The sequence below is a fragment of the Mytilus galloprovincialis genome, chromosome 3 (assembly GCF_965363235.1).
Source record: "Mytilus galloprovincialis chromosome 3, xbMytGall1.hap1.1, whole genome shotgun sequence".
In the NCBI taxonomy this organism is placed as follows: Eukaryota; Metazoa; Mollusca; class Bivalvia; order Mytilida; family Mytilidae; genus Mytilus; species Mytilus galloprovincialis.
The window spans coordinates 90,819,337-90,847,329 of NC_134840.1; the positions used below are offsets into that span (position 1 = coordinate 90,819,337).

Here is a 27,993-nt window from a genome sequence, read left to right on the forward strand (position 1 = left end):
CTGTTGTCTCTTTGACACATTCCCATTTCCATTCTCAATTTTATTAATACAATTACGGTTTGTTTGACTTTTGATTACATAAAAGCTGCACAAACATTTTATCAGAAAGGAGAGACAATGTAGCTTTCTCATCGGCTCTGATGTATGTGTTGTAGTTTAACAGATCTTCAGACTTTCTGTGACCTGCATGCAGTCAAGTGAGTTAAACAACAAGATAGAGTTGAAATAAAGTAACTCTTATATCAAATAGTGTTTATATCATTCAATTTTATTGTCATTTAACATTTACAATGCTTGTGACAACACAAGTATAAACAAACAATAAACAACAAAATAAAAAAAACCCAGTATATATGTTCCTGGGACGGACCATATGAGTATACGCATATGGTCATGATCATACGCGTATGGTCCAAATACTCATATGGTCCGGATCATATACAAATAGTGCACCTGATTAATTTATCTTAATGATAAAAATCATTGTTTTCTGAAAAGAATTGACTGTGATCTTCGAGAATATATCAAATGTATACTCAAATACATAGAGGGAAATGGTTCATATAGTACACAAATAAGAAAATATGGTATGATTGCCGAAGAGACAATATTCCACCGGAGACCAAATACCGTAGAAGTGTAAATACTGGTGTTATCAAACGATTTGATTTACATTTTGTTTTTAAAAAAGTCGTGAAAATAAGCAAGAAAGGAGAATTCGCCAGATGAACTGCTAAAGCTCAATGCAAATCAGTATCCAGCTGATAACGAGTCTACACAGAATTCAATGTTTCTTCGGGTAAAAAATATGGTTACTTTGCTTAGTTGTAAAATGTGACTTGTGTAATCTTACATTAAGATTTCTTATCTTAACACGAAGCTTGTATGTGCCTTTAGTGATAAATGGTGTTTACAAAAGGACTTTATATATATAGCTTTTAAAAGTGAGTACAAATTATGGAACAACAAAAAAATCAGAAGTTATTTAAAAATACCAACATAAAGGTCGTAGACTGTAAAGCTAAATAATTAAGCTTGTAACAACCAAGAGGACTGAAACAAAGATTTGTCAAAGTTGAATACTAATATGCACTCCTTTGTCTTCAACGTGCAGACCAAATATTATCTTAAATCGTTATACACTAACAATGACTAAGGAAATGTCAGTAGGATAGAATTCTGCTTAAAGCGAGTCACCTGCCGACTTGAACACATATAATGAGCTGAGAACTTGTGGTTTTTTTTTAATGCTGAGAAATTTTTCTTCGTGTTTTGACTAGTAATTCTATGGATTTAGTGTTATTAATTGATACATACTCTTCGCTTCCGCTCTACTTTGGAGTTTATACATTCTTTTTTTTTCTCGATATTATTCTTTGTGAGATTATCCTAAATTAGCTCACTCTTCACCAAAACTTTACTGTTATGTTTGTGTTGTCTCTCTTGTCCCCTTTTCTTGAACGTATAGTTATCTGACAATGTATCGTCTAGTTTTGCCATTTGGGACTCTGCTAGCCCCTTCTGAGTATATTGGATATTCTTGTTGAAACACTCTAGGCGGTTGTCTTAAATCATGGTCATGCTATTCAACTATGTTGTAAGCGAGTTCTGAAAAACAGCTTGAACTTCATTTTGGTATTTCGGATCGAATTTCTGCGTCCAAGTTGAGTGTTAACTCGTTGCACGGCAGCTAGAAAGTGACCCTATACTTTATTTCCAGAAAGTACACTCATTGCATGGTCACTAAAGAAGTGATACTATCATATATCCATACGACCCGTACCCGTCAATACAATATTTTTTCTTTATACTTTAACGAAACTCGGGTAAATACAATTATGAAGCTAGGCTATCTAGACCATGTGTTTTTGTCTTATCACGCATGTATTTGTTTGAAGGAGGTTGTTTTTCATGGTTGGTGTGGTCTTTTGTGTTGTCCAATGTGTTCATAAATTCCTGTTGTGCTTTGAATGCAGTATATATTGCTTCTGTTATCATGATACACATTGCGTTCGTCCAGTCTAGTGATAATATAGATAATAAGTCTTAGATATCAATTCTCAGCAACAATAAAACAACCATAAGTTTTAAAGTGATGAATTATTTTTTAAACTAAAGAAAAACTATCCTTTCATCCAAAATGTAAAAAATGAAAAATATGGAACAAATGTTAGTTGTATACCGTAATTTTCTCCAAAAGTAGGGTTCCTTTATTTTCTGGATGTTTTCAAGAGATGTATTTTAAGTTTTCGTAAATGTCCGACATTTTGATTTTTTTTTTCTTCTAACGAAAACATCTTTAGATGTATGCTTAGTTTGTTTCAGTTTAAACAAAGATTAAGTACAAAAATATTAAACTGTACTAGGAATATTTTCGTGTCCTCCGTTGCTAAATATATAGATAAAATAATGCACACGTACAAAGGAAAACACATTTTCTGTAAACATCTTTGCTAAAACAAAACTGAACTGAATTTCAGGCTGATTAAAGATGAAGGACTGTACTTGGTGGGTATTAATTGCGTGTTGCATTGCAGTAAATAGCACACAGAAAATTGCCATCGAAGGTAGGCTTCATGTACAAGAAATATGTTACTATCTATCTAAAACGGAACCCATGGACTATACTTCAACAAAGTCCGCGTTTCGATGTTAGACATTTCTTTTAGAAATGTGTAAATACTTGAAGTCAAAACAATGTTTATTCACCTATTGATGTATTAAGTAAGCAAAAACAGTATCAAAATAATTTTAGATTGACTGTTAAAGCGCTGTCTCATATCTAAGTGCAAACCAGTTCCACTATAATTTTCCCATTAAGTTTTATTCCGTCTCGTTTACTTCGATCTATAAATCCAGTATGGTATTGCTTGCTTTGGAGTAGTAATCTTTATAGCGTTTGCTTTTTCATAACTTTAATTTTTGTTTTTAAATATTTAGCTTTTCTATCTACCTAGAAACGATACATCAATTAGCATATCATCAGAATTAGTTCTCTTAAATGACATAATTGTTTCTACGATCATCAATTAATCTTGCTGAATTACTACCAATAGACTATGCTGTAATACGTATATTCAGCATTCTGTAAATGTTTTTTTTTTTCCTCAGATAAAATATATTCATTAAAATGAAATACTATTTGCATATATACAGCATATTTGACAGTATTGAATTTGTATGATTGTCTTCTGTTTTAAAATGTAAAAAAAGAAAGTTGAGTATAATTGCCAATAAGACAACTTTTCACAAAAGACCAAAAGCATTTTAGTGCCACGATGCAGATAACGGTTATTTTAGCCATCTCAAAACGTATTTTTTTTAGAACTTTGATTCCTAAATTCTTTTGAAATTCCTTTCAATCACTAGTTGTTACATATATATATGTATTAGTCTCTCATAATTCTTAATAGAATGGCACTTGTATATGTTTTAGTATTTAAGCTAATGATATTTTACTGTTAGTTTTTATATACAATAATTATGTTTTATAAATGTTATCCAATATTTCATGTTATACGCAATGTTTTATATGTTTATTGGAATGTATAATGTTATACAAGTGGTGAGACTTCAATAAAAAAAATAAAATATTGAATCTATATAGGTCATGTATTAATGGAATCACAAGGTATAATAGACTTGCTACAATTCCCTTTCTATTATTTCACTCTTACTAATTGATATGTTTACTGATAAGTGCCAGCCTACTGATTGCTTCCTGCATATGTCAGTATAATTGTAATCTCCTAGTTATAGCAGTAAAATTATTAATGGGGCAAAATTGAAAAAAAAGAAGAAAAAACCATAATTAGGAAGGGACATGTAGCAAGTCTAAAGGCATAATAGTACTGCAACTGACATCGAAAAATACGCTAATTAGTTAACGAGTTTAATGTTCCGGAATAACACACGGCTGCAAATTGTTTAAATGATAGAATAATATCTATGTTTTAATTTCCGTCGGGTCGTAAAAAGTTTCTATGGTCACATTTTCGTATTTTATCCCTTTAATAGGGTATCCCTCAATTTACGGTTTTTGGTAGTTACCTTAAAATCCAAAAATATATTTTTTGGTTAAATTTCCCGCTATTTTTGTAAATATTTTCTATGCACAATATCATCAAGGATCATCGGAATGATGAAGACATAAATATAATACCATCTCCAAGTAAAACTTTCAGACTTGTTTTTTAGATAGAAATTTAACGCGTTTTTCTTTAAAAACGAGAAAACATATGATTCAAAAACAGTATTTGACATTTGAGAGGACAAAACATATTATTGCGATACTGTATGCAAATTTTGTTGGCTAAATTCCAAACAAATTTGTCAAAAACTCAAAAATAAAAACATCATTGTACCTTTTTTAATACTCTAGTTCAGGGAAACAATGCGCATGTGCAAGATCGATCGTGATTTTGCGTTATCGACTAATTAGATACGAGATTTGATAAACTAGGGGCATTATCAGTTTATTGATTTATCAGATCGGCATCGTTATTACTGTAGTCAGATTAATGCATACTTTATTTTCACATGCTATGGCAAACGAAAATATATAAAACATATGACAAACAAAAGGCAGCAGAGAACAGAAGTTACAGAGTATACAATAATAATTATTATGACATTATATGTGATCTAATTTTCAAAGCGGCTGTATTTGAATAAATGCATAGTTTTACTGTCATAGATTTAGAATAAATTATCTAACTTGTGTATTTGGCCAAGAATAGTAGAATAAATATAAAATTCTATACGCACAGATCTATACATACGTCGGACATGATAAAACAAAATGATATTCGTCCTCCAAAACATTCATATTGCAACATATACAAATTCTATTTTCTCTTTGAGTATTCAGATAACGACCAACTTCAGCATTTAATCTTATTAATGTGCCGCTACGCAATTTTGTTAATATAGATACATTACAATGAAAATCTAAGTATCTTTCAAAACCAAATACTACTTTATATCGTTTATAAATTCAAAGTTTGTTACATTCTTCTAAAGCTGAAGATTCCACTGACATATTAAAACAGACTATTTTGACCGTTATATGTTAATTAATCTTAAAGTCATAAGGAACGAGTGACTGGTGAAAAATAATGTTTATCCAATTCTTGAACCAATGCATGTATATATCATAAACTTAGGCCGTGTTCACATTGACCTAAACTCGGTGTTGTGTAAGTGCAACTCACACGTAAACTAAACAAAATTACGTTCCCATTGATAAAACTCAATGTTTACATGTAGTGTAAATCATGGTTTGTCTACATGCAGTCGATACTCGATGTAGGCCTTGTGTAGATTAAGTGTACACAAAACTAGGCATTTAAAACATTAGTTTCACCGTGCATATTTAAGGAAGAAACGATTTTTTAATAAAATTGATATTTATAGCAATTATTTATGAAGTTCTTTACAGAAATATTTGTCTCAACTTGATATATTTATTTGTTTTGTTTAGAAATAAAACTTAACGTAGCTTTATTAAGCCCTTATCAAGACCCAAAGCAGCATCATTGCTGAACACATAATTCATTTGAAAATTAAAGTCTTTCCGAATTGACTTAACTTACACAGAAATATTTGCCACTGGTCTTTACTCAAACAACGATTCACTCATAAAATTACTTAAAAAGTGTGAGGTAAATGTATTGTTTGTCTAGTATCTCGGATCCGTGAAATTACACTTAAAAAGAAAAAAAAACATTACCCACTCCCTTTGCCAAATACTTCTTGGAGGAGAAATACCATTTGAACAAACAGAAAAGACAGAAATATAGTGATCCCTAATATATCAATCCTTCTTCTTCGTCTGTAAGCACGCTGTTGCAGCCTACGTTTTCTAATGCTTAATCGAGACATCTTTAGTATCTTTAAACTACTGCAAATCATCAAAATGGCTTTCATAAAGAAGCAACCACTTAACTTCAAAAAAAAAGTGGGGGGGGGGGGGGGGTATTTTGTTTATTTATTTGAGTCAGAATTTTGCCGCGCAAACGTTTTATTCCGGTTTTTTTTTCGATGCTGGTAATCAATTTTTTTTTCTTCAACATTTAAGTCTTTATATACAGAAAAAACGAATTTTTGATAACCATACTGACTTAACAGGCTTAAAGTCAATGAAAACAAATAGTTTTAAGAAGACATGTAAAAAATATATGAAAATTCATTATATTAATCTTTGGCAAAAACAAAAAACATTATTATCAGATGGCAAACTGTGTACGTACTTCAAGTTTAAACAAAACTTTGGATTTGAAAATTATTTAAATATTATAAAAGATTTTGGGCAGAGGAGAATTTTTACCAGATTCAGAATATCAGCTCATAGACTTCAAATAGAGTTAGGAAGATATAAAGGTATTATCAGGCAAAATAGATTGTGTATTCATTGCTCATCTGGCGAGGTAGAAGATGAGAACCATTTTTTACTAACATGTACAAAGTATAGAGGTGAACGTTATGATCTTATTAATGCTATTTGTTTGAAATGTCCTAATTTTACCCAATTACAAAATCCTGAAAAATTTATTTGGATGATGAGTAACGAAGATCATGAAATTTTATGTAAAATTTGTTGTCTTATAGCCAAACATGAACATACTAATTAAAGAGTAGTGGGACCTTGTCACTTCACTTGCACCTGCTAATGCTATACTAGAGTGTTGAATATGTATATATATGCATTTGTAAATATAATTAAATAAGATTTTGGATGCCAAAACCTTTTAGTATCATTCCTTGGTGAATTCTGCATTAAAGTGAACAATATTTTTTTACTTTTGTGCACTAGTCACGAGGAGGTTAAGACGGTATCTAAAATTCCACTTTCTAACATGTCCAAGTGCATTTGCCCTTGGTCTCTTTTCCATTTTAGTGACTTGTATTATTTATTCCTTCAACTTATTTTTATGGATAAGAGACGAGGTGGACCTCTGTTAGCAAACTATTTCCATTCTCCATTTAATATGGTGAATTAATAAATCATTAAACTATTTTTGCTGGCACTCTAGCATCGCAGAAATAAATAAAAAAAAAAAAAAAAAAATCAAAGATATGAAACTTTGAAAGAACAAATAACAATAACAATTGTTTTATGTTGTGACATTTTATATGATATATATATATTCTTACTCTTCATGTGAATTGAAATTTTAATTTTATCTTCATTATATGTTTATGTGTTAAGAATCAGAATGTATTGTTTATTGTTGTCATTATATGTCCCGTCAGGGGCCCTTAATTGGAAATAAAGAACTTTGAACTTTGAACTTATACACTGAACATATTCTAATATGCCGTGCTTTCTGTCGCTTTGTAACCAACACCGTCATAAAATTCTTGATATATTTATACTTAGCGCAGACTCGGAGATATACATAATAATGGATGTTTTAATATACCTCCCACGTAAATCCACATGTATTAGACCCTAATTGCATACGCTTTGTCGATTTTATTGTTTTAAAAATTGCAATTAAAAAAGACAAAATAGCATGTGCAAGTAACTTGAATTCTTTTATATTGATACATGATAATCTAAGCCTCTAAGAGAAGAATCTGACCAGTGATGTATTTGATCAAACTTCTATGATTGACAAACTTGCACGATTGACAAACTCACCTGCTCTACCAAAGGGTAATTACCAAGCCTAGCTCATAATGATATAACACGCATTCAAACTAAAAAATGTGTAAGGGTTCCGCGGAACCCAGTGTCTCGCCTACTTTTGCTGTTAATCGCACACTCAACAAAAATGAGGAAAAAATCAATAAAAATATTCCTCTCGATACTCTCTTTTGATTGTAAGAAGCTTCTGTCCAAGTTTGGTAAAAATCCAGGATAGTTTATGAATCTTATAATGTTTTAAAAACTTTAACAGCAGACTGTATGTAATTTTAATTGGAAGATAAACTAAGTCCAGTGGCAAATATTTCATGCATGTCAGGATGATGATATGAATAAACTTTGCTTAATCCATTGTGGTATGCTCAATGTAGTTTTAAGTATGCTAGCTGAACATTAACCTGGACACGTTCACATTATACAAAACTTTTGCTGTGAGAATAGAATCAGCGTTTACCAATTTTTAAGTTTTTGCTTTGGATTAGGCAGCGATTGAACCATTGACTATCTTCAATCAATATTGCATGATCAATTCTGAATATACATCATTGAGTCAGCTTTCTATAGATTACCTTAGCCATATTTGGCACACCTTTTTTGGAATTTTGGGTGTTCAATGCTCTTCAACTTTGTACTTGTTTGGCTTTATAACTATTTAGATCTGAGCGTCACTGATGAGTTTTATGAAGACAAAACGAGCGTTTGGCGTATTAATTATAATCCCAGTACCTTTGATAACTGTTCTATCACAGACTAGACTAGAGTTATGTGGTACAGATGCAGTGATAACTTTTTAGGGTATGAGCTTTATTTAAGCTCACCAATAATTGTTTACTTTTTGTACATTGTCACTTGGATAGAGAGTTGTCTTATTGGAAATTATACCACATTTTCAAATTTATATCCCTTGTGATTGAGATCATACCTGTTCATGTTTTTTCTTCATGAGAAAAAAATAATGCTCTTTATGCTTATCAATTCAATATTCATTTGTATTCCATTCTTGTATGTATACATTGTAGATGTACATGTGATTTCCTCAGCAATTTGTCAAAGTGAATAAGAACTGTTTCTGGAAGCCTAACTTAATAACTTCAATCCTCTGAACTAATTTATGAGTGGCCTGTTTCACCTTTTTTTTAATACCATAAAAGTAAAGCTGTAAAAGTGAACCAAAAAATACCAAACAAAGAAAGTAAATACATTCAAAAATGTACATGTGTATAAATATATATATTTTCAAAAGTTCAATTATCATCATTACATTTAAAATGCATGTAGTTGTCTCATTGGCGATCATACCACATCTTCTTTTTTATATGAAGCAATAAACGAATTATTATTTGTTATTTTTAAAAAGACTACCATCATGACCATATATATATATGTACATTTTTTTTGTGCAACCATCATACATGTTTTATTTGTGTTCAATATGTTTTTAATTAAATAAATATTTAGGTTGCATGACCTTACCAAGTATTCATGGTATTTGCATTTTAAGAATAAATTAGAATGTTCCCTTTAAAATCCTACTGTCTTAATTCAGAAATTGTTGTCAAAATTGCTATAAAATATTTCTGGTTTGTTCTCAGACCCTCAAAGCCTCAGCAGCAAGTGTACATAAAACAATAAACAATAAGAAAATTTTGTCTAATTTAATTACAAGTTTACAACTCAAATGTTTTTACATACATGTAGAAAAAAGTCTAAATTTTATTTACAAGCTTTTGAAGAACTGGTAAAATTTCACTGACCAAAACCCTGTCCTTTTTCTTATTTTCATAGCATTGTCTTGACACTTCATACATAGAATTCGCAATGTCTATATCCCAGGATCCTGCTTTCATATCTAAATATTTAGTAAAGTCAGTATCATCACAGTTCTCTAAAATATAACTTAACAGGTCACATTCTGATCGCTGTTCATCTAAAGGTGGAAGTCCTGTTAACAGTTCCAGTAATACAACTCCAAATGCGAATGAGTCGAGCTTAGCAGAAATGTCAAACCTGGGGGCTTCAGGTGCCATGTAGGCTGACGTACCTATTACAAGCTTCGTACTAACTGCCGAAGAAAATCCAGTGCTCGATGGTGCAAGTCTAACTGTAGCAAAATCACCCACTTTAGGTGAAAAGTTCTTATCTAACAGTATATTTGCACTTTTAATATTCCGATGAACCAGCTTGTTTGTATTCAAATACACTATTCCTTCTGCTGTTCCACGACTTATCTTCACACGCTGCTGCCATAAAAGGGGATCTGTATTGTGTAAGCAATATAAGCGGTCTTCTAGTGATCCATTAGGCATGTATTGATAAACAAGACATTTTTGATAACCATCAACTGAGAAACCCAAGAAAGGAACTATGTTCTCATGACGATACTCACAAAGAGTTTCCAACTCTGTCTGGAACTGTTTGGTCATCATGGCTTCATATTGTGCATCAGGTTTAGCATCTTCGTCAAACTTCAATGTTTTTATGGCAACCTTGTAATCGTTTGCAGGAAGTCCTAAATAGACTTTTCCAAACCCACCAGATCCAATAACTCTCCCACCTTCTTCTAAATTGCGGCCATCAAAATCATTTGTTATAAGACACAATGCTTTATAAGAGAATTCTTGTGTTTAAGTTTGTGGCTGGATTACTGGTAAATTGTCTTCATTTTCTTTTGTATAATTATCTGTATTTTTATGTTTGATTGTTAAATTTGGCGATAATTCAGCCATTGCATCATTTGATGGATAGACATCATATTATGAGGGTCATTTTCAAAAAATGTGGATATTTCAGTTGTGAAATAACAATACAAAAAAATATTCAATTTTCAACTTTAATACATGAAATTGAATAGTTTAACAACAATACAACCTGAAATAAAAATATGCAATCTTAAATGCTACTACAAAAATATTTTAAAAAATAACATAGAAACAAGTATGGGACATATGTCAACTACATAACGGATCTAGTTTCGGTCCCTAATTTTTTTTTAATAATATTTACATTTTGCTTGATATATATTTCCATAAAAATCATCACACTTTTTTCAAAACAGTTAACATGGTTAAAATAACACTTTTTAGAAACATATTTTAAAGTGAATTTAATTCAGCATTGTCAACTACATAACGCTTTTTGTCAAGAAAATCCACATTTTTTGAAAAAGGCCCATGACTGAATTCGGTGATACACAACATCATCTACAGAGCTTTGGGGTAGACTTTGTCCAGTTAACTCTGATATATCCTTATCCTTATTAAATTTCTTCTCATCTACACTGTCAATGTTTTGTGTTGGCGAGAATGACGGAGGGTATGGTAGACTATCCGAATCAATGAGATGAAAATGATGTAGCACTTCTTTTCCTTTGCACAGGATCTTGGCGCAAAATCTTCACAGACAAATAATCAGCAGCCGCATAAAGTTCTGCTTCAGTTAATGCCTTTAATAAGTGTTTAACTCGCGAATTTTGTGTTCCCCAGTCATCAATAATGCATTTTGTTGAACTGCCATTATTTTCATTGCCCCTTTCTTCAAACAATTTTACTTGCATTGATGAATATTTTTCTTGAAAATTTGGAGAATCCACTTTTTTGGGGACGTGGATTACGAACTTTTTCCATAGTTGATCTGGATCCAAGAGCGAACTTAGATATCTTTGCGTTGAGAAAGGTAAATCCCTGATATAAGTGTCATAATCTATCTTTTTTTCACGACTGTTTACGGACATTTTCTGTTTCAACAGCTTTTGTTCGCTTTAGTCAACAACACGGAAGTAAACGGGATTTTCCAGAAGTACGTCAGAGCATACTTTGTCCAATGAAATGATGTCTAAATTTAGACAGATTTAATAATATTCGGACAACATTTCAGGTTATGCTAAGTTACAAATTCCGAATTAAGATGAAAGACTTCGACAAAAAAAAAGGTATAGCAAGGATTTGTAAAGTAGACGATTCGAATACTAATTATTGGATATCACAGAGAAATTCAGTGTATAATATAATTATATTATGTCTCTAGATCAATATTGTACATTACAGAAAAAACCATAAAATGCCGGTCATGCTATAAATATAGTAAAAAAGAACTTGTGAACCCAAAGCATGGATGAAATTTTTTTCTTTGAAAATTAAAATCACGAAGACGACAGCTAAATAAATTTGCATAGAAATGACAACACATCAGATATGCATTACACAACCAAATTCTTCGAAATAATTTTGAAAATAGAATGATATTTTGTACATTGACTATACAGAGACATATAAATAATACACATATAACATGTTTCTGAACTATACAATACGAGTCGATGGTAAATGACAATGTAGTCTAGTGTTCATTTAAGGGCATACGATACAGTTTTGATCCCGTATTTACAAGTTGATGAAAATTTGCATAGACTATAGGCTATTTTTTACCTGATTAAATCAAATATATAATAAAAATTATACCTTCGTGTGCTACTTTTTGAGGTAAATGAGGTCGAAATTTTGTATATTTGCTCAAAATACGGACTTGCGGCCGTATTTTCCTTTTTGAAAGAAAGACACAACGTTATTGTTTTAAAAGATAAACACAAATTGTTTTTTGTTAAATAATTTGTAATTTCTGTATTTTATAAGTATTCTAAAAATGTATGCATTTTTTGTTCAGAAATAACTCATTTATCAAATGGTCATGAATTGAGAGAAAAAAGTCATTTTTTGCTGTATATTTATCAAAATTAAAAAAATTGCACTATTTACAGTTTTTGAAAGTTTAGTCCATATAATCTCCCTGCAAAATGAAACTAAATGTCGTTTTAAAAAATAGGGGTCTATGCACTCGTTTTCAAATTAAATCAGTTTGAATGATAAAAATCAGTCGAAAAATGCATCTTTTACCGATATCATTGCGATATGTCACAGTTTGACGTCGCGAAAATAACATTTTACGTTAGCAACGTCATTACCTTCCCTGTAACTGTATCGTATGCCCTTAAAAGAATTGTTGACATTGAGGTTGAAGATGTATCTTAAGTAATATCTGGGACTCACACTTCCATAAAGTTGTACGAAAAAAAACATTCTTCTTGGTATGGCCCTGTTTATAGCATTTAACACTTTAATGTATGGGGAAACTCTTGATTCAGAATATTTTTTATCATCTGTAGAACCAGAATTGTTTTCTTTATCCAATTGGGGTTCGGAATATTTCCATTCCCCCTATTTAGAGTCAAATGGTCGTTCCCTTACTGCTAGAAAAGTTGTCCGAAAATGTTTCATTCGATTCTACGAAATGAACATTTAAATGACATAGAGTTTACAAATGTGAACAAATCTTATGTACAGGTAATTAAACAAGGTGTATAGATGTGAACAAATTTAATGTGAAACCAATGTCCAGTTCATTAAACTAATTGTAAACAAGTTTACTGTACATGGAATTTGGTGTGAACACGGCCTTAGTCCTCTGTGCACGATTTTATCATTTTTTACGCAATTATATCGTATAATCGTCTTTTTTTTCTTCTCTCTGTCTGTTATGATTTAACAAATATGGCTACTAATTAAATGCCGTGGTTTACCGATTGTCACCTTATAGTAAATAATCAACAAAAAGCATGGGTATTTAGCACGTGTATAACATAATATACAATCAGGTAATCACAGTGTACAAGCGGACAGTGACACAAAACGGAAGTTGCTGATCTGTCCGACGGCGATCGGCTCGTTGTTTTTCAAAAAAATATAGAATATCAACACAAAGTGTCCCATAATGGATTGTTCAGCAGCTCAAGGTAAGTGAATAACTACAATGATGTATTTTTGACCATTTAAAGCTTATTTTATGCTTTTAGCATCAACCGTCTTTTTAAAATAACTCCTGATCATGAAGAGGGGTCAAAATTTGGCGATTTTTCGAGTCATAAATCTTAACAAAACTCCGAAAATTCAAACATTTTCAAGATTTTTAATCGATACATAGTTGAATAATCATATTCCGCATACACACACAAAAGTTTGGTTCATTTTTTTTTATTATATTGTCACAATTGAATCTTTTCTATTCAAAGTGTACTGTCCGCCTCGTTGCCACCGTATGTTTTCATACTGTCCGATTCGTTGGTCATATTCATGATCGATATCTTAAGCAAAAGTAAGATTGAAACATGCAATTTATCCACATTCATGACCGATTTCCTAGGAAATATCAACATTTATAAAATGTTACTGATTATTACATATAAAAAGCATTGTTAATGCATGCACATGAAAATTTAATATACGTTTCTCTAGTTTGTTTTAGGAAAATGGGGCACGTAGGTGATTTTTATGGTATATTTATTCATACATTCATGTGGAACATTGTTATTTTTATCACTCAAAAACATAAATAGGGGTAATAACTTTTCATGAAAAATACAACCATGCAACAAAAGTTATTTCTAGGCCTTTTATAGCTGACTATGCGGTATGGGCTTTGCTCATTGTTGAAGGCCGTACGGTGACCTATAGTTGTTCATTTCTGTGTCATTTAATTTGTTCTCTTGTTTAGAGTTGTCTCATTGGCAATTACACCAAATCTTCTTTTTTATATTTATAAACGTTTGACACAGAAAATCAAAACAATAGTTTCTTACACCCAGTTTGCGTCTTATTTCACCAATAATCAAACAAATCTCATGGCTTGGAATTCAAGTCAAAAAGAATCAATTGAAAAGTTACGGTGTACTTGAATGGTCCATGAGTTTGTTTTCCTATTGCCTTAGTAGAGGTAAGAATACTTATATACACACATTTAACATGAAGTATGCGGTGAAGCCTTTCTTGTTAAATTTTTTATCATAACTTGCATTTATTCTGTATGAGTTATTATTCAATTCTTATATGTACAAATCATCGATTAAATAAATTAATATGAATACATTCACGTTACTTAATACATGTATTTGTAATCGCTTAGGCAGTTGCGGATCCAGGCGGTCGGGGGTCCGGGGTTGGGAACCCTAGTTAGAATCTAACAACAAGGTCCGCAAACGATGAATACGAGCAGCAGACATGAGTAAAGGTTCTGGAAGAGTGACCAATGTCCCCCTTTAATTGACACGAGATCCAAGCTGAATATATAATCTATAAATATTTTCCATATATAATCATAGACAGTATCTGTGTTGAATTAAGTTTAAATGTGGATAAATTGCATGTTTCAATCTTACTTTTGCTTAAGATATCGATCATGAATATGACCAACGAATCGGACAGTATGAAAACATACGGTGGCAACGAGGCGGACAGTACACTTTGAATAGAAAAGATTCAATTGTGATAATATAATAAAAAAAAATGAACCAAACTTTTGTGTGTGTATGCGGAATATGATTATTCAACTATGTATCGATTAAAAATCTTGAAAATGTTTGAATTTTCGGAGTTTTGTTAAGATTTATGACTCGAAAAATCGCCAAATTTTGACCCCTCTTCATGATCAGGAGTTATTTTTAAAAGACGGTTGATGCTAAAAGCATAAAATAAGCTTTAAATGGTCAAAAATACATCATTGTAGTTATTCACTTACCTTGAGCTGCTGAACAATCCATTATGGGACACTTTGTGTTGATATTCTATATTTTTTTGAAAAACAACGAGCCGATCGCCGTCGGACAGATCAGCAACTTCCGTTTTGTGTCACTGTCCGCTTGTACACTGTGGTAATTGTTTATTTTAATGACAGATTCATGCGTATTGCTATCACCGGATTTTTACGAGGAGGGTCACGCTTAGGTCACTATGCATACGGAAAATATGTCAGCGAATTGCTTCCTGGCAATAAGTAAACTTCTTCTTAATGTGGACAAATTAAAAAATGTGGACAAATTAAAGAATTTTCCTCAGAAAAAAGTATATGTACATAAGTTGTATAATGAAAACTATCCATTTAGTTTTAAAAAAACATATGCATATTTTTTTTAATTTGAGGTTTCATATGACTTTAATTACAAAAGGAACGGTTTGATATGTCACCTGACTGTGAGTGTTACCTTCACGCAAAAATGGACAGATTCATGCTGTGATGTTCACTTAGCAGATCGTTTGTATATTCAAGAAGGTACGGATGCTATTTCATTACCATATCTGAGGAATTGATCTTAGGTCATGAAAATAAAAGTCAATCAACACCTAGGCCATATGGTATCATAAAGTTTCACCTTAAACTATTAATCTCACCAGGCGACAGTTATTTACCGGGTTTGTAATCACATAAGCAACACGACGGGTGCCACATGTGGAGCAGGATCTGCTTACCCTTCCGGAGCACCTGAGATCACCCCTAGTTTTTTGGTGGGGTTCGTGTTGTTTATTCTTTAGTTTTCTCTGTTGTGTCGTGTGTACTATTGTTTTTCTGTTTGCTTTTTTCATTTTTAGCCATGGCGTTGTCAGTTTGTTTTAGATTTATGAGTTTGACTGTCCCTTTGGTATCTTTCGTCCCTCTTTTAGAGACAATTAATATTCCCCTAATAATCGTAATCATGTTCTGACAGTTAGGTACCATTAAAATATATATTCAAAATGCTAGCCCTTCATGATTGCATGCGTGTATTTACATATTTTTTTGTGTGTTTAATTCAAATGCATCGGATATTGACAATTTTTGAAAGGAGGGGGATCTGGGTCGTTCAGCATTTTATTTTGATTTATTGTGAAGCATACATAATATTGTATACAGAATATCTAGTTAATTTCAATGAGATTTATTAAGATCTAAACAGAAAAAAAAATCTTTATATTTTTTTGTTGTATCTACAGAAAATAAATTTTCAAATTCACGTTAGTAGGTAGAAAAATGATACTAAATGCGATTTTTTTTTGTTATACTACAATTACTATACAAAAAAGACCCCCCCCCCCCCCCCCACTAGACAAAAAGAAAACAATTATTGTCGTCTTGTCGAAAGCAAGGAGATCTTTAAGATTTATGAGTGAAATAGCTGCCTACTTGGATCTTTTGACATACATCCTTCTTTTTTACAAGTTTCGCGAAAGCGATACTTAGCGATGCTAGGTTCCGTCGTCAGCATTCACGCCGACTAATTCAGCATTTAGGTTCAGTCTGTGGTTAAAGTTTTGTATTACATCAAAATCGTTGTCAAACATAATGGAATTTCGGGAAATTGGGAACTTCTTTATGTCCAAAATACAGTATCCAGGGGAAAATTTTGCAAATATTTATTTTCATTTTTCCGTATTTTACTACTAGATGGACTTCGTTTTTCCTGAACAGTTAATTTCATGTTTTGTTTGAGGTTTTCGTGCAGTCATCAATAACCGTTTTGTTGAATCGTCCAGTTGCAAGTTAAATGCATATCCATGCAGGTCAAGATCCTGATAATGATACATTGTATATGAATGTTGAAACTATTTTGTTCTACATTGCGCTGGACTTTCACTCGTTTGTTCAAAATGCAACAGTCAGAATAAAGACATTGTACATATCTTATAAGTGGGGGCGGCTTTTTTGCTAAGGGAGCTACCATTTGATTTTCATGGGGGGGGGGGGGGGGGCGTTTTTTTAAGTTGTTATCTCTGTCCTGCCTTTTTATTTTTCACTCTATTCGGTCCTGCTTTTTTTTTTTTTAGTTTATCCTGACTTTTTTTTACCTAAATTGTCATCCTGACTTTTTTTTGTGCAAGTGTCTCATCCTGCCTTTTTTTTTTAACTCAAAATTCCTGTCCTGCCTATTTTTTTCAAATTTCATCCTAGCCCCCCCATAAAAATCATATGGTAGCTCCCTAAGATTTTAATTCCATATGAGGATCTGTAGCTGTTTGATTTTATGGGAACTTATTTTATTATGGTTTGAACAAGGAACGTATATATACTGTACCAAGGTTTAACGGTCAGATTATTTATACAATATTGAAAACATAACATTTATGAAGCCATGATGTTTATTTTTTAATGAATACATCGCATGATATCATTCATTACGACTATGTGTTATGACCAGCAACAACTTTTCAAAAAGCTCCGTCTTACATGACAATTATATGGTTTAGGTTGTTTATCTATATTCTCCCGGAAAAAAGCTAAAGAGATTAAATTATGTAGTGTCACCATCGTATGATATACTGTTTTGTCAATTCAGAATGCCATTACGTCAGCATGTTTCTGGAAATTATTCTCAATCGACATAAAAAATTATATTTCTGCACATACAGTGGCGTAGCCAGGGTTGAAACGATGTGGGTGCGAAATTGTCGCCGAGCGGAGCGAGGTGAAAAAAATTTGGGACCATAGTATGCAGAAAATTATATTTTTTGGACATTTTCCCATTTAGGCATGAGTATTCCCCTAGAAATCGACACTAGTTAGATTTTTGTTTAATTTCAAAATACCAACCAATATATATTCATTTTCCAACAGAATTTTATTGTTTTCTCGAAAGTACCTTCATTCAATTTAGAAATATTTAATGTTAAAGAGTCACACTTGACATCACAAAAATATAACAAGTACAGCGGCACCTCTGTTCATAGGAACCGAAGTGATCCCCTTTCTCGGAATATAAGCCTCACAATGGGTTTTTTGATTAATTGTCTTAAATCGTTGCAGTGGACATGGAAAATACCGGGCGGCCTGCGTCCGTCTGGTCTTGTTAGCACTGTCATGTATACAATTCCTGCCAGCTTTTTGTGAAACTTGTATCATCAGCAATGTCTTTGACAATTGCGAAAATAAGTCCTGATCATCTATTTTGAACCCATTGGAAATATAAATTATAACTGAAATCCAATTGCATTTGTTCTGAAGCTGTAATTTCTCTCCAGATATTTTGTATCTTCGATAAATAAGATAAGTGTAATGCTTGGACATAGGTACTCTTTTCTTGAAAATAAAATTAAAATATTTGTAACTAGATGGAGAAGGTATTTATTAGCAAAGAAATGATAACACTCCATTATACAAATACAGTTTTTATCACTTTGTCTTTCGCGTCACAGGAAACGTTATCAGGATATGATGGTTGAATTGTCAACTTGCTCAATTTCAGACTAAACATACGGACTTGTTATAACCACCCTCTATGCTTGTCGCACGTAGACTTTTCAAGAAAAAGTAGAGAACATTTTTTTTTCGATTTATCCATCTTGTTTACATACACTAAATGATCCTATAGGAAAGACCACGCATACGGCTTCGTAAATGATTGGACGATATTTTCAAATCCTCACCCTTGTAACATTCGGATACCTCCGTTTGTATCTGCTGTGAACACATGCAATCATATATTTATTAAAAAAAATCATTTTGCCAAAATGATGTGGATGCTTGAGCATCTGAGCATACATGCAAGCTACGCCACTGACATAAACTTCTTCAAAGTTCTTAACAGCTTCCAGGGACTTGAAGGACCTCGTTTCTTCTTTATCAAACATTTCGTTTTGGCTATTTGCAAGCAGTAATTTCAAATTTCTTTTCCAATTTTCTCTCGTAATTTTTAAACACTATGTCCCGAAATTTTTCAAAATATTATTTATTTTACTTTATTACACATAAACATAAACAATCAAAAAACAGATGACACTCAACGACTTTGAACACAGGTAAACGGGAAAGCAGCAGGCGTTCTCATAAACGCCTATTAAACACCGAATATTGATGTGTACCATATATGACTTTGCCCCTAGTTCATCCAAATCTCGCATATTCTCGCATGAATTTTAATTAAACGCTTGACCCACTCAGAATTCTAGGTCGCGAACAAGTTTTCCCTGAACTAGAGTATTACGGAAATTTCCTATCCGTCAATCAGCTCCACCATTTATTTTTTCCTTCACAATCAATTTGATAGTTTCGATGTGATTATTTAGATTTTGTAGGAGAAGTTAATTTATTTTTGAGTGATTTGAATATATATAGTAGTTCTTTCGTGTATTTTCTGTAAATAAGTTATATTTTGGTTAATAAAATTTTGACTTTATATAAAAGTTAACCAAACCCTTCGGATAAGAGGTTTTTCCGGATAATGACTATAGTTGACATTGTGTGAAAATACATTGTATGTCAATGCTTAACCTCAGAGCAATTAATATGCATGCAAGTGGTCGGGGGAAAAGTACAATTGAAGTTTCGCAGAGATTTGGTGTGAGACAAGGTGATGCTAAAACCAACTTCTCTTGATATTCTGCTTTCCGTGGGCGAATCATAAGTGATGTTATGAGACTTGCACCAGAAGACAAAATTGGTGCGTCTTTAAATTAGATTGATTGATTGTTGCTTGCTTAACGTCCAATGGCAAATATTTATGCATGTTCAGGACGAGAACAAGTCAACAATAAAAACAATAGGTAGGTTTTGTCATAATAGAGGCCACTCGGGATGATGATCGGAAAAATTTAGACTGCCACTGGAAAATGATGGTATATTCGATTTAGACAGAAATTTTCCATTGCAACATGCCACCTACGGACCTCTCAAAGATTTGATGCAAGGGTTTTTAACGTGCAAAGAACGTGACACTCCCTTTACACGAGGCATCGGATTTAACGTCCCCATTATGACCGGACGTGACTGCGAATTTGATACGTCCCGCACAGCCAAACGGACGCCCCACTTCGTTTTACTGCCGGTCGGAAAAAGACCAAGTGACCATATTTCGTTTCCCCAGTCACCCTTGGGGAACTCTAAATTAGAAACAAAAGAAATCCATATATGTGATCTAACTGATCGACATGTATCCTCACAACCTGACACTTCTATACGATCTCGCACTCAGTTTTTTCCTTGTAGTTTGGATATGAAAACAGGGTTTTTGTGTAAAAGAAACATCTCTAAAAAAAAACAAAAAAAAAACAAACAGAAACTACTCAAAACTTAGTCCTCTAAACGTGTTGACAGTCTTATAAGTTGTGCTTATTAATGTGAGTAATCATTTATCCATGCATAACCATGCATGCATGCAAGTACTTATTGAAGTCAACACCTGTGCAATTTAAAAGTAAAACAGTTACTGAAAAATTAGAATTTGAACTTGCTGTCAGTTCATTAATAACGATTGTTAGTGATGTGATTTGTTCTTCCATAAGAAAAAGCCTTTCTCATGTAGCACATCCTGAAAAAAATACCTAGTCACAATGACTAGTCTGTCTAGTAATCTCAGTTAGATGTCTAGTAGATCAAATCGCTACTGTTTAACCTAGTACCTTTACTCAGCATGAATAGTGAAATTTGATGCTGCCCGCTATGACGTCTTATCTTAAACATCTGGATAGCCGACGCACATCTTCTCGCGCCTCAACACGTGCTTTCATAACAAAGAAAAGGGACAAGAAGTTCACATCGTTTCCTCAGAAAAAAGGTAAATATTTTTTATGTTCTGCAAAGTTTGTCATTTTTTAATGTAATATTGTTAAAGCCCCTATTTTTTTTTTTTTTTTAAGAAATCGCAAATATAACTAAGACAACATAGCTGGTAAACGGCTACAATGAGGATACACAAACTTAAATTGTCTCTGTTTCTGTTATGAATATTTCCAATTTGATACTATTATAGTCTATTTTTCTTCCAATATCCGACAAGTATGCTTTTGTGGGAATATTGGTTACTTATATATAGGGAATCACTGAACAAACTGTAACCCCCCCCCCTTTTAGGTCAGTAAGTGAGCCCCCTTTACATAAAGTTCTTGATCTGCCACTGATTAATGATTTGTTTTTGGGTTACCATATGGCTATATTGATTCTACCAGCTGCACCTATTTGTTCGCTTCTTTAAAGTCGCTTGGTTTGGGTGTAAAAGCTTGTAGGGGCTTCAAGATTGACAGGACTTGAAAATAATTTTTTTCCGTGTTGCAAATATTTTAAGCTGCATACAATATATATCTCTTTTCTTGTCCTTGTATTTGCTTTACACCTACAACCCTATTTTTTTTTCATCATATTAGCAGAAACATAGGTAAAATGTATTTTTTCTAAATAAAGTACAACTTGCTTTTGGATGGCTTTTGTCATTTGACTTTAATGTTAATAACAGTATGTTGTCAGTTTGTTCAGAAGTATAAAGAAAGGGGTGCGTAAAGAACACCCTTACATGTATGTGTTAACCAATACATGTACAAAAAAATCAAACATGTTGCAGTATAACACGAAACATGAAATGTCTCATATACATATAGATAAACATATATAAACAGATAAAGGCAAATGAAATTTCAGAATGTTAACTACTTATAACCAACATAGATCTATTTTCCTAATGCTAACAGTTGCTATATAAACTATAATAAAGTCTCCATGTGTTGGGTACATTAAGAAAATTTGAAGCAGTTACAATTTAAGGGTTATATATACTTAAACAATTATATTATTTTATTTACAGCAATTATATGGGTAGACCTTCCTAAAATCCAAAGCGAAAATACAAAAGAAACAAGAGATAACAACATCGACATAAGAAAAAGGAATCTGTGAATATTTCAAGCTATTGTTTATGTGCAAGTGATCCTGCTGCTTTGCTCTGAGTTCGTCTTCAGAAACAGACCGTACAGTTAAACCAGTAAACAAAAAAATTGAAAAACCGGACCTGGAGACAAAGTTGACCTATATCAATGATCCATTGTACATAAGATTTCAAGAATATCAGTTACTTAAAATAGAAAGAAACAGATTGATATGGCAAAATTTTGGTAAGTGTACAAAAATGTATTACTATTTTAAATAATTATATGAGAAAGAAGATGTGGTATAATTGCCAATGAGACAACTCTCCACAAGAGACCAAATGACACAGAAATTAACAACTATAGGTCACCATACAGCCTTTAACAACGAGCAAAGCCCATACCACATAGTCAGCTAAAAGGCCTCGAAATGACAAATGTAAAACAATTCAATGAGAAAACTAACGGCCTTATTAATGAAAAAAATGAAGAAAAAAGTGTATGGTCAAAGAACAGAAAATATTGAAAATAAAACTGAAGTAAAATTAAATGGACATTTGTACATTTGAAAATAAAAAACCGAAAAATGAATTCAGTTAACCTTTACTTTTTTAAATTCAAAATTCAAACTGAAACAACTTATATTTTTACGACACAAGGAATCTTCGTTCCTTTAGGATTGAAAAGATGCATCTGCTGTCTTGAGCCAGTTCTTCTGCTGAGAAGTGAACTTGTGTTGTATATTTCATAAAAATGCATAATAATTATTTGTTGTCTGTAATTCATTGCTGCTCATGTACATGTATTTTGAAAGAAACAACCAAAAAGTTGAATATTTAAAAAATATTAGGTCAGAAACAGGAATTGGCGTGTATATGGCATAATGAAATAATCACTATTCAGGAGTACATCATTATGTTGTACCTGGATGACATAAAAAAAAATGAGTCCGTGAAACTAAAGTTTCATTAAACACTTCACTATCGGTTATTCAATTCTATTCACATCTTCCATTCTATCTCTGTATTTTGCAGATCTGGGAGGTAGAACCAGGAAACAGGGATGAATTCCAAACATTCCAAGAAGTATTGGTAGGACCAAGAACAATTGATGACCAAGTTCGGACCAGAATTATCAAAATAAATGATATTAAATGTTTTGCTTTGTTTAGAGTATTTTTATTTACTATTCTTAATGTTAGTGTTCTAAAATAGATAACACAAGAAAACAAAAAAATACACAAATGTTAACAGGTTTATAAAATCAACAAGAAGTACATAATTGAGAAATTTGGTATAATATAAATGAGACAATTATCAACCGAGGACATGTTTTCTTTAATGGGGTTTATTGTCAGTCGTTTCCTGAAGTTTATTTCTGATTGATTTCGTTAAGCCTATGTTTAGATTTTGCAGTCAAATCCTTTTCTCTCTTCACTGAACGCTCTTGAGAATGAGGAAATGCATGTGGAACATGCATTATCTTGGGGACAGGCTAGTCAGGCTGCGTTCGCAGCAAGAGATAACTTGACTAGGATGATAAGTAGACTTGACTATTGGTCTAGTACAAAAAAACTATTTTAACAAAGTCAGAATGACTAGCAAAGCTAGTTAATATACAAAAATAATAAGTCAATTGACTTTTTTAAAAGTCACTTTGACTTTTGACATAGTCATCCTGTGGACAGTCAATTTGACTCGGTAAGCTAGTCAGTTTGACTAGTGTATTTTTTCAGTGCGATCGCTTTTACCCAAGATTAATTGTCTCTGGTGCTTACCAAACTGCCAAACTCCAGAACTAACTAGATATTGTGACACCTTACAATTCAGACACAGTGGGGCCAAGGGATATGAAATATAGAGTTTAGCTTTGAACTCAATTTAGGGGATGCCATATCTGCTGCAGGAAAATTGAAGTCTATGTTAAGACTTTCAGAATTACACCAAGGTGTGTCTGAAAATATCAAGGATACATTAAAAGAAGAACAATTACTTCACCCTGCCACCAGTGCTCTCATGAGCTATGTCCTCGTTTTGGTATTACTATGGAAATTATGTCCGTAAAGCTTGTTAATAGATATAGGAAGATGTGGTATGAGTGCCAATGATACAACACACCATCAAAGTCACAATTTATAAAAGTAAACCATTACAGGTAACTGTCCGGTCTCCAACACGGAGCCTAGGCTCAAAAGTTCATTTGTTAGTTAATTGAAGAAAAATAACTCAAAGGCACTTCTGAACCGTATAATGTTCATAAAGATAACAAAAATTCGTAAATGTATGGCTATTACAAAATCAATCGTTTCTGTAGCAACATTCGCCCTATTACATTTGGGATTGGCAGGCAGATACATCATGCATATGCATATGGCAATATGGGTCACGTACAATGATCGAAACTTTCAGTGTACTCACATTTCTTTTGTGTTTCCTTTTCCAAAGGTAAGACTATATCTGACGAGTTTTACCGAATCATGACGGTATTTACGCTCCAGATAGCATTTGTACTCAAAAACTGTGTTTGCTTTGAACAAACTCTGTCCTGCGCCGAACTTGTATTTATCAAAAAGGGAAGTGTCTTGTAATGCTAATACGCGTACTGAATCCGCATATGATGACTAAGAGGTTAATTCATGTCCCTATTTAATGAATAATTGAGCTATTGTGCGTCGCTGTTAAAAGTTATATAAGGATCATGACTGATTTTGAATTACAACATTAGAAAATTGGCATTGTATTGTATAATTTTTCATCCTTCCCTTTAAAAAAATTAATGAGTTAACTTTTTTACCAGGATTATCGCACTAAAAAATGTTCATACACCAAACTGACTTTGGTTTTCACTCCCGATTTCTTTTTTAAACCTCGCATTCGCCTCGGGTGACCATAGTATATTATGTGTTATAATTGCTCTGTCCAGACTTTGCTTGAAATACACAATGTGTATTTATCTATAACTAGATACTGATTTTCACAAAATACATAACCTTTAAGATGCAAAATTAAAAACAATGTTTCAGCGCCTGAATTTTGTTTTTTTCAACGATAGAAAAAATATTGAAATAATTTGATAAACTGGTGTTTTATACTTTAGAAAATAATTCTGTTATATATTATAGTGAAATACTATACACAATATGAAAGTTTATGGATGTGAAAAGTTCAAGGCCACTTCTTCTTTTGCTATGTCTTAAATGGAAAAAATCAATCAACGCCATTTTGTAATGGCAGCTCTTCATATAAGTAGTCAAATTTGTCGTTTTAACATCGTTTATAGCATATGCTTATGATTGAATCGTTTTTGTAGCATTCTATTGAATAAACATCAGAATATTTCTCCTTTTTGTCCTTTGCGGTTGTAATATTGATATTTTTAGGTCTGACCTTTGACCTCAATTTCACAAAATTGTGACCACTCTGGATTTTTACGACCCAACTTTTCTTTTTGTACACGTTTTCCTCTTTACATCTATATATAATTTAGGTGTGTGTTCTTCCGGACCATTAAAGTTTTAAAAAATGAACTCTGGTTGCAGTACTATAATTACCAGTGCATGGAACTCTGTTGGACGTCTTTTTTAGGTATCTGAAGATTACAAACTAATTATTGACAATGCAATTTCAAACTTACTTTGTTTATACATAATTCTGCTTAGGGCTTACATTTTGTTTTACCTCCTTTACTATAAACTTATATTTTTCATGCAATACTTCAGCAGATAATGTAGGGTTTACGGAAAGAGACCGTCCAGGTTAGTGTTGACTAGGCGCACACAAACACACATTATTACTTTATTTAGTGCTAGTAACATATAATTTGAAATTTTTCAATGTGATATAAGCGAAATGTATTTCAAAATTATTATTTGACCAACGGTGTTGAAAATGAAAATTGTGTTTTTTCGATTGAACTCTGGTTGCTGATGTCAGCATTTTAGTAAATACATATATTAATGGAGAGTTGTCTCATTGGCGCTCATACCACATCTTCTTATATCTATACATGACATATTTTAAATAATTGGTTTGGTGAATAAATCGCATGACCTCAATTTTATTTTGCTAGATTTTACCTGTAGTAATCATGCACAGTCATGATCATAACTATTTTTGCTTAAATATATGCTAGATTTCTTTTAGTCTAAAAGATCGGTGGTTATGTACTATCTTACTCCTAGCTTGATATATTTTGAATAAACTTATTCTGAAACAACATGTTAAAGGTTATCCATTTAACATTGTAGTAAGATCTTTTAATATTGTCTTTATCGATACCTACATTGAATTATTTTCAAACTTTAATACAGAACTAAACAAATATCAATATCCAGTTTTAACACTCATGCTCTTGCGACTCATTTCACAAAAAAATCTTACGAGAAAAATACTTGTAAGTCATGTACTGATTGATAATTCAGTCTCAGACTAGGAACATTAATTATTTTTTAGAATAATGTTTACCCTTATCCCCGTTGAACACCGATTTATTTATATGTAACGGTCTTGTTTTATCGTTGTGTTGTACTATCCTTATTGTGAAATTAGATTTTACAACGCTAAATTACAAATGGGGAGTTTGGAATGGAGCAAAAAAAAAACATGTCAAAGAGACAACAGTCCGATAAAAAACAGCACAATCCACCAATTGCTCCTCTGCGCAGCGAGAAAATTCCGCATCCAGAGGCGGGCTTCAACTGGAATCCTAAACAATAATGTATACATATCTTCATCCACTTTACTATAATGTTCCTGACGGTACATTGTTGTCAATATAATGGAATTGTATGCGACTGTCATATAAGTGGGAGGTTATGCTAGCTTTAAAAACGAGATTATTACAATCAGTTTCTACGAAGGAAACGCATGTACCAAGTCGGGAATATGGTCAACAGTTGTTTTCCATTCGTTTGGTGTATGAGATTTTGATTTTGCCATCTATGGAGGGTCTTTCCGTTTTGAATTTTCCTTGGAATTTGGTATATTTTTTGTTATTTTACATTAATTTCTCTAGTAGAGGTGAAAGTATATGTATGGTGCATATCGATTTTGTAGACGATTATTTGTGCTATTTTGTTTGAAAAAGTCGGTTAATAGGTTTTCATTGGTCAATTGACTTGTCAACTCAGACACTAATTTTCTCTGTTAAGCTATGTCTTGAAGAACGAGTATAACCTTTATTTAATATCCCAAATATTCGGGCAACTAAACACGTTTGTTGTATAGCATGTAACGTGTTTATATTTTATTCGTTCAGACAATAGACACGGTACGGATATCTTGGCACTAATATTACATTTAATTATATATATAACAGTTATAATTGCAATTGAATTTATTAGATGGTTTTATACAAAATTTAAACTTTATGAGAACCGTTTAATTCTAATCTTATAAAAGATATTCGTAAACAATTCTAAAATAGCCCTCCTTACCAAATATATTTGACGTGATTTCTCTGCTTTAATTTTATAAACGAAGCGAAAAGGAAAAACAGTTTTGCAATGGTATTCAAATATATTTTAACATCTTGTATTCTTTTTTTAAATCATTGTTGTCAGCAGTTTGTCCTCAAACTGGCAAAGTGAACAGTCATTAAAAAAAACCTTCTTGATAATTTCCATTTATCTTCATTGTTTCAGAAGGATATCCTGTCCACGAAAAGAGTACAGTTGCACCGATGGAATATACTTATCCAGACCTTCTTCATTTATTAGGAGATTTTTACAAAGGAAGATCTTTGGACAAACAGGAGAACATTGCTTGAAGTTACATGGAAAACTTATGGTTTAATGAATTCAATTTCAGCCTTGAATTTTTTTTAATTATTATAAAATATAGGGATTAATAAGCATGCTTTAGTGAACAGGCAAGCAGGACAATATTTTCTATTGTTGGAATTCTCTTAATGTTTACC

The 27,993-nt window shown here is 32.3% G+C and overlaps 1 protein-coding gene, 1 long non-coding RNA gene and 1 pseudogene across 2 annotated transcripts; 1 reads left to right on the forward strand and 2 right to left on the reverse strand.

Moving 5' to 3' along the window:
• Positions 1 to 860: 860 nt before the first annotated feature.
• Positions 861 to 27,891, forward strand: LOC143069350 (uncharacterized). The gene is made up of 3 exons (XR_012976369.1): positions 861 to 944; positions 2,481 to 2,567; positions 27,719 to 27,891. It is a non-coding gene; the product is annotated as an uncharacterized LOC143069350 (long non-coding RNA).
• LOC143069832 (interleukin-1 receptor-associated kinase 4-like) lies at positions 9,293 to 10,404 on the reverse strand (the record flags this gene model as incomplete). The annotated part of the gene is given in 1 exon segment (XM_076244637.1): positions 9,293 to 10,404. A coding segment is annotated over 1 exon segment (1,047 nt), but the record flags the coding sequence as incomplete, so codon positions are not given.
• LOC143069349 (interleukin-1 receptor-associated kinase 4-like) lies at positions 9,293 to 11,459 on the reverse strand (annotated as a pseudogene).
• Positions 27,892 to 27,993: the final 102 nt, after the last annotated feature.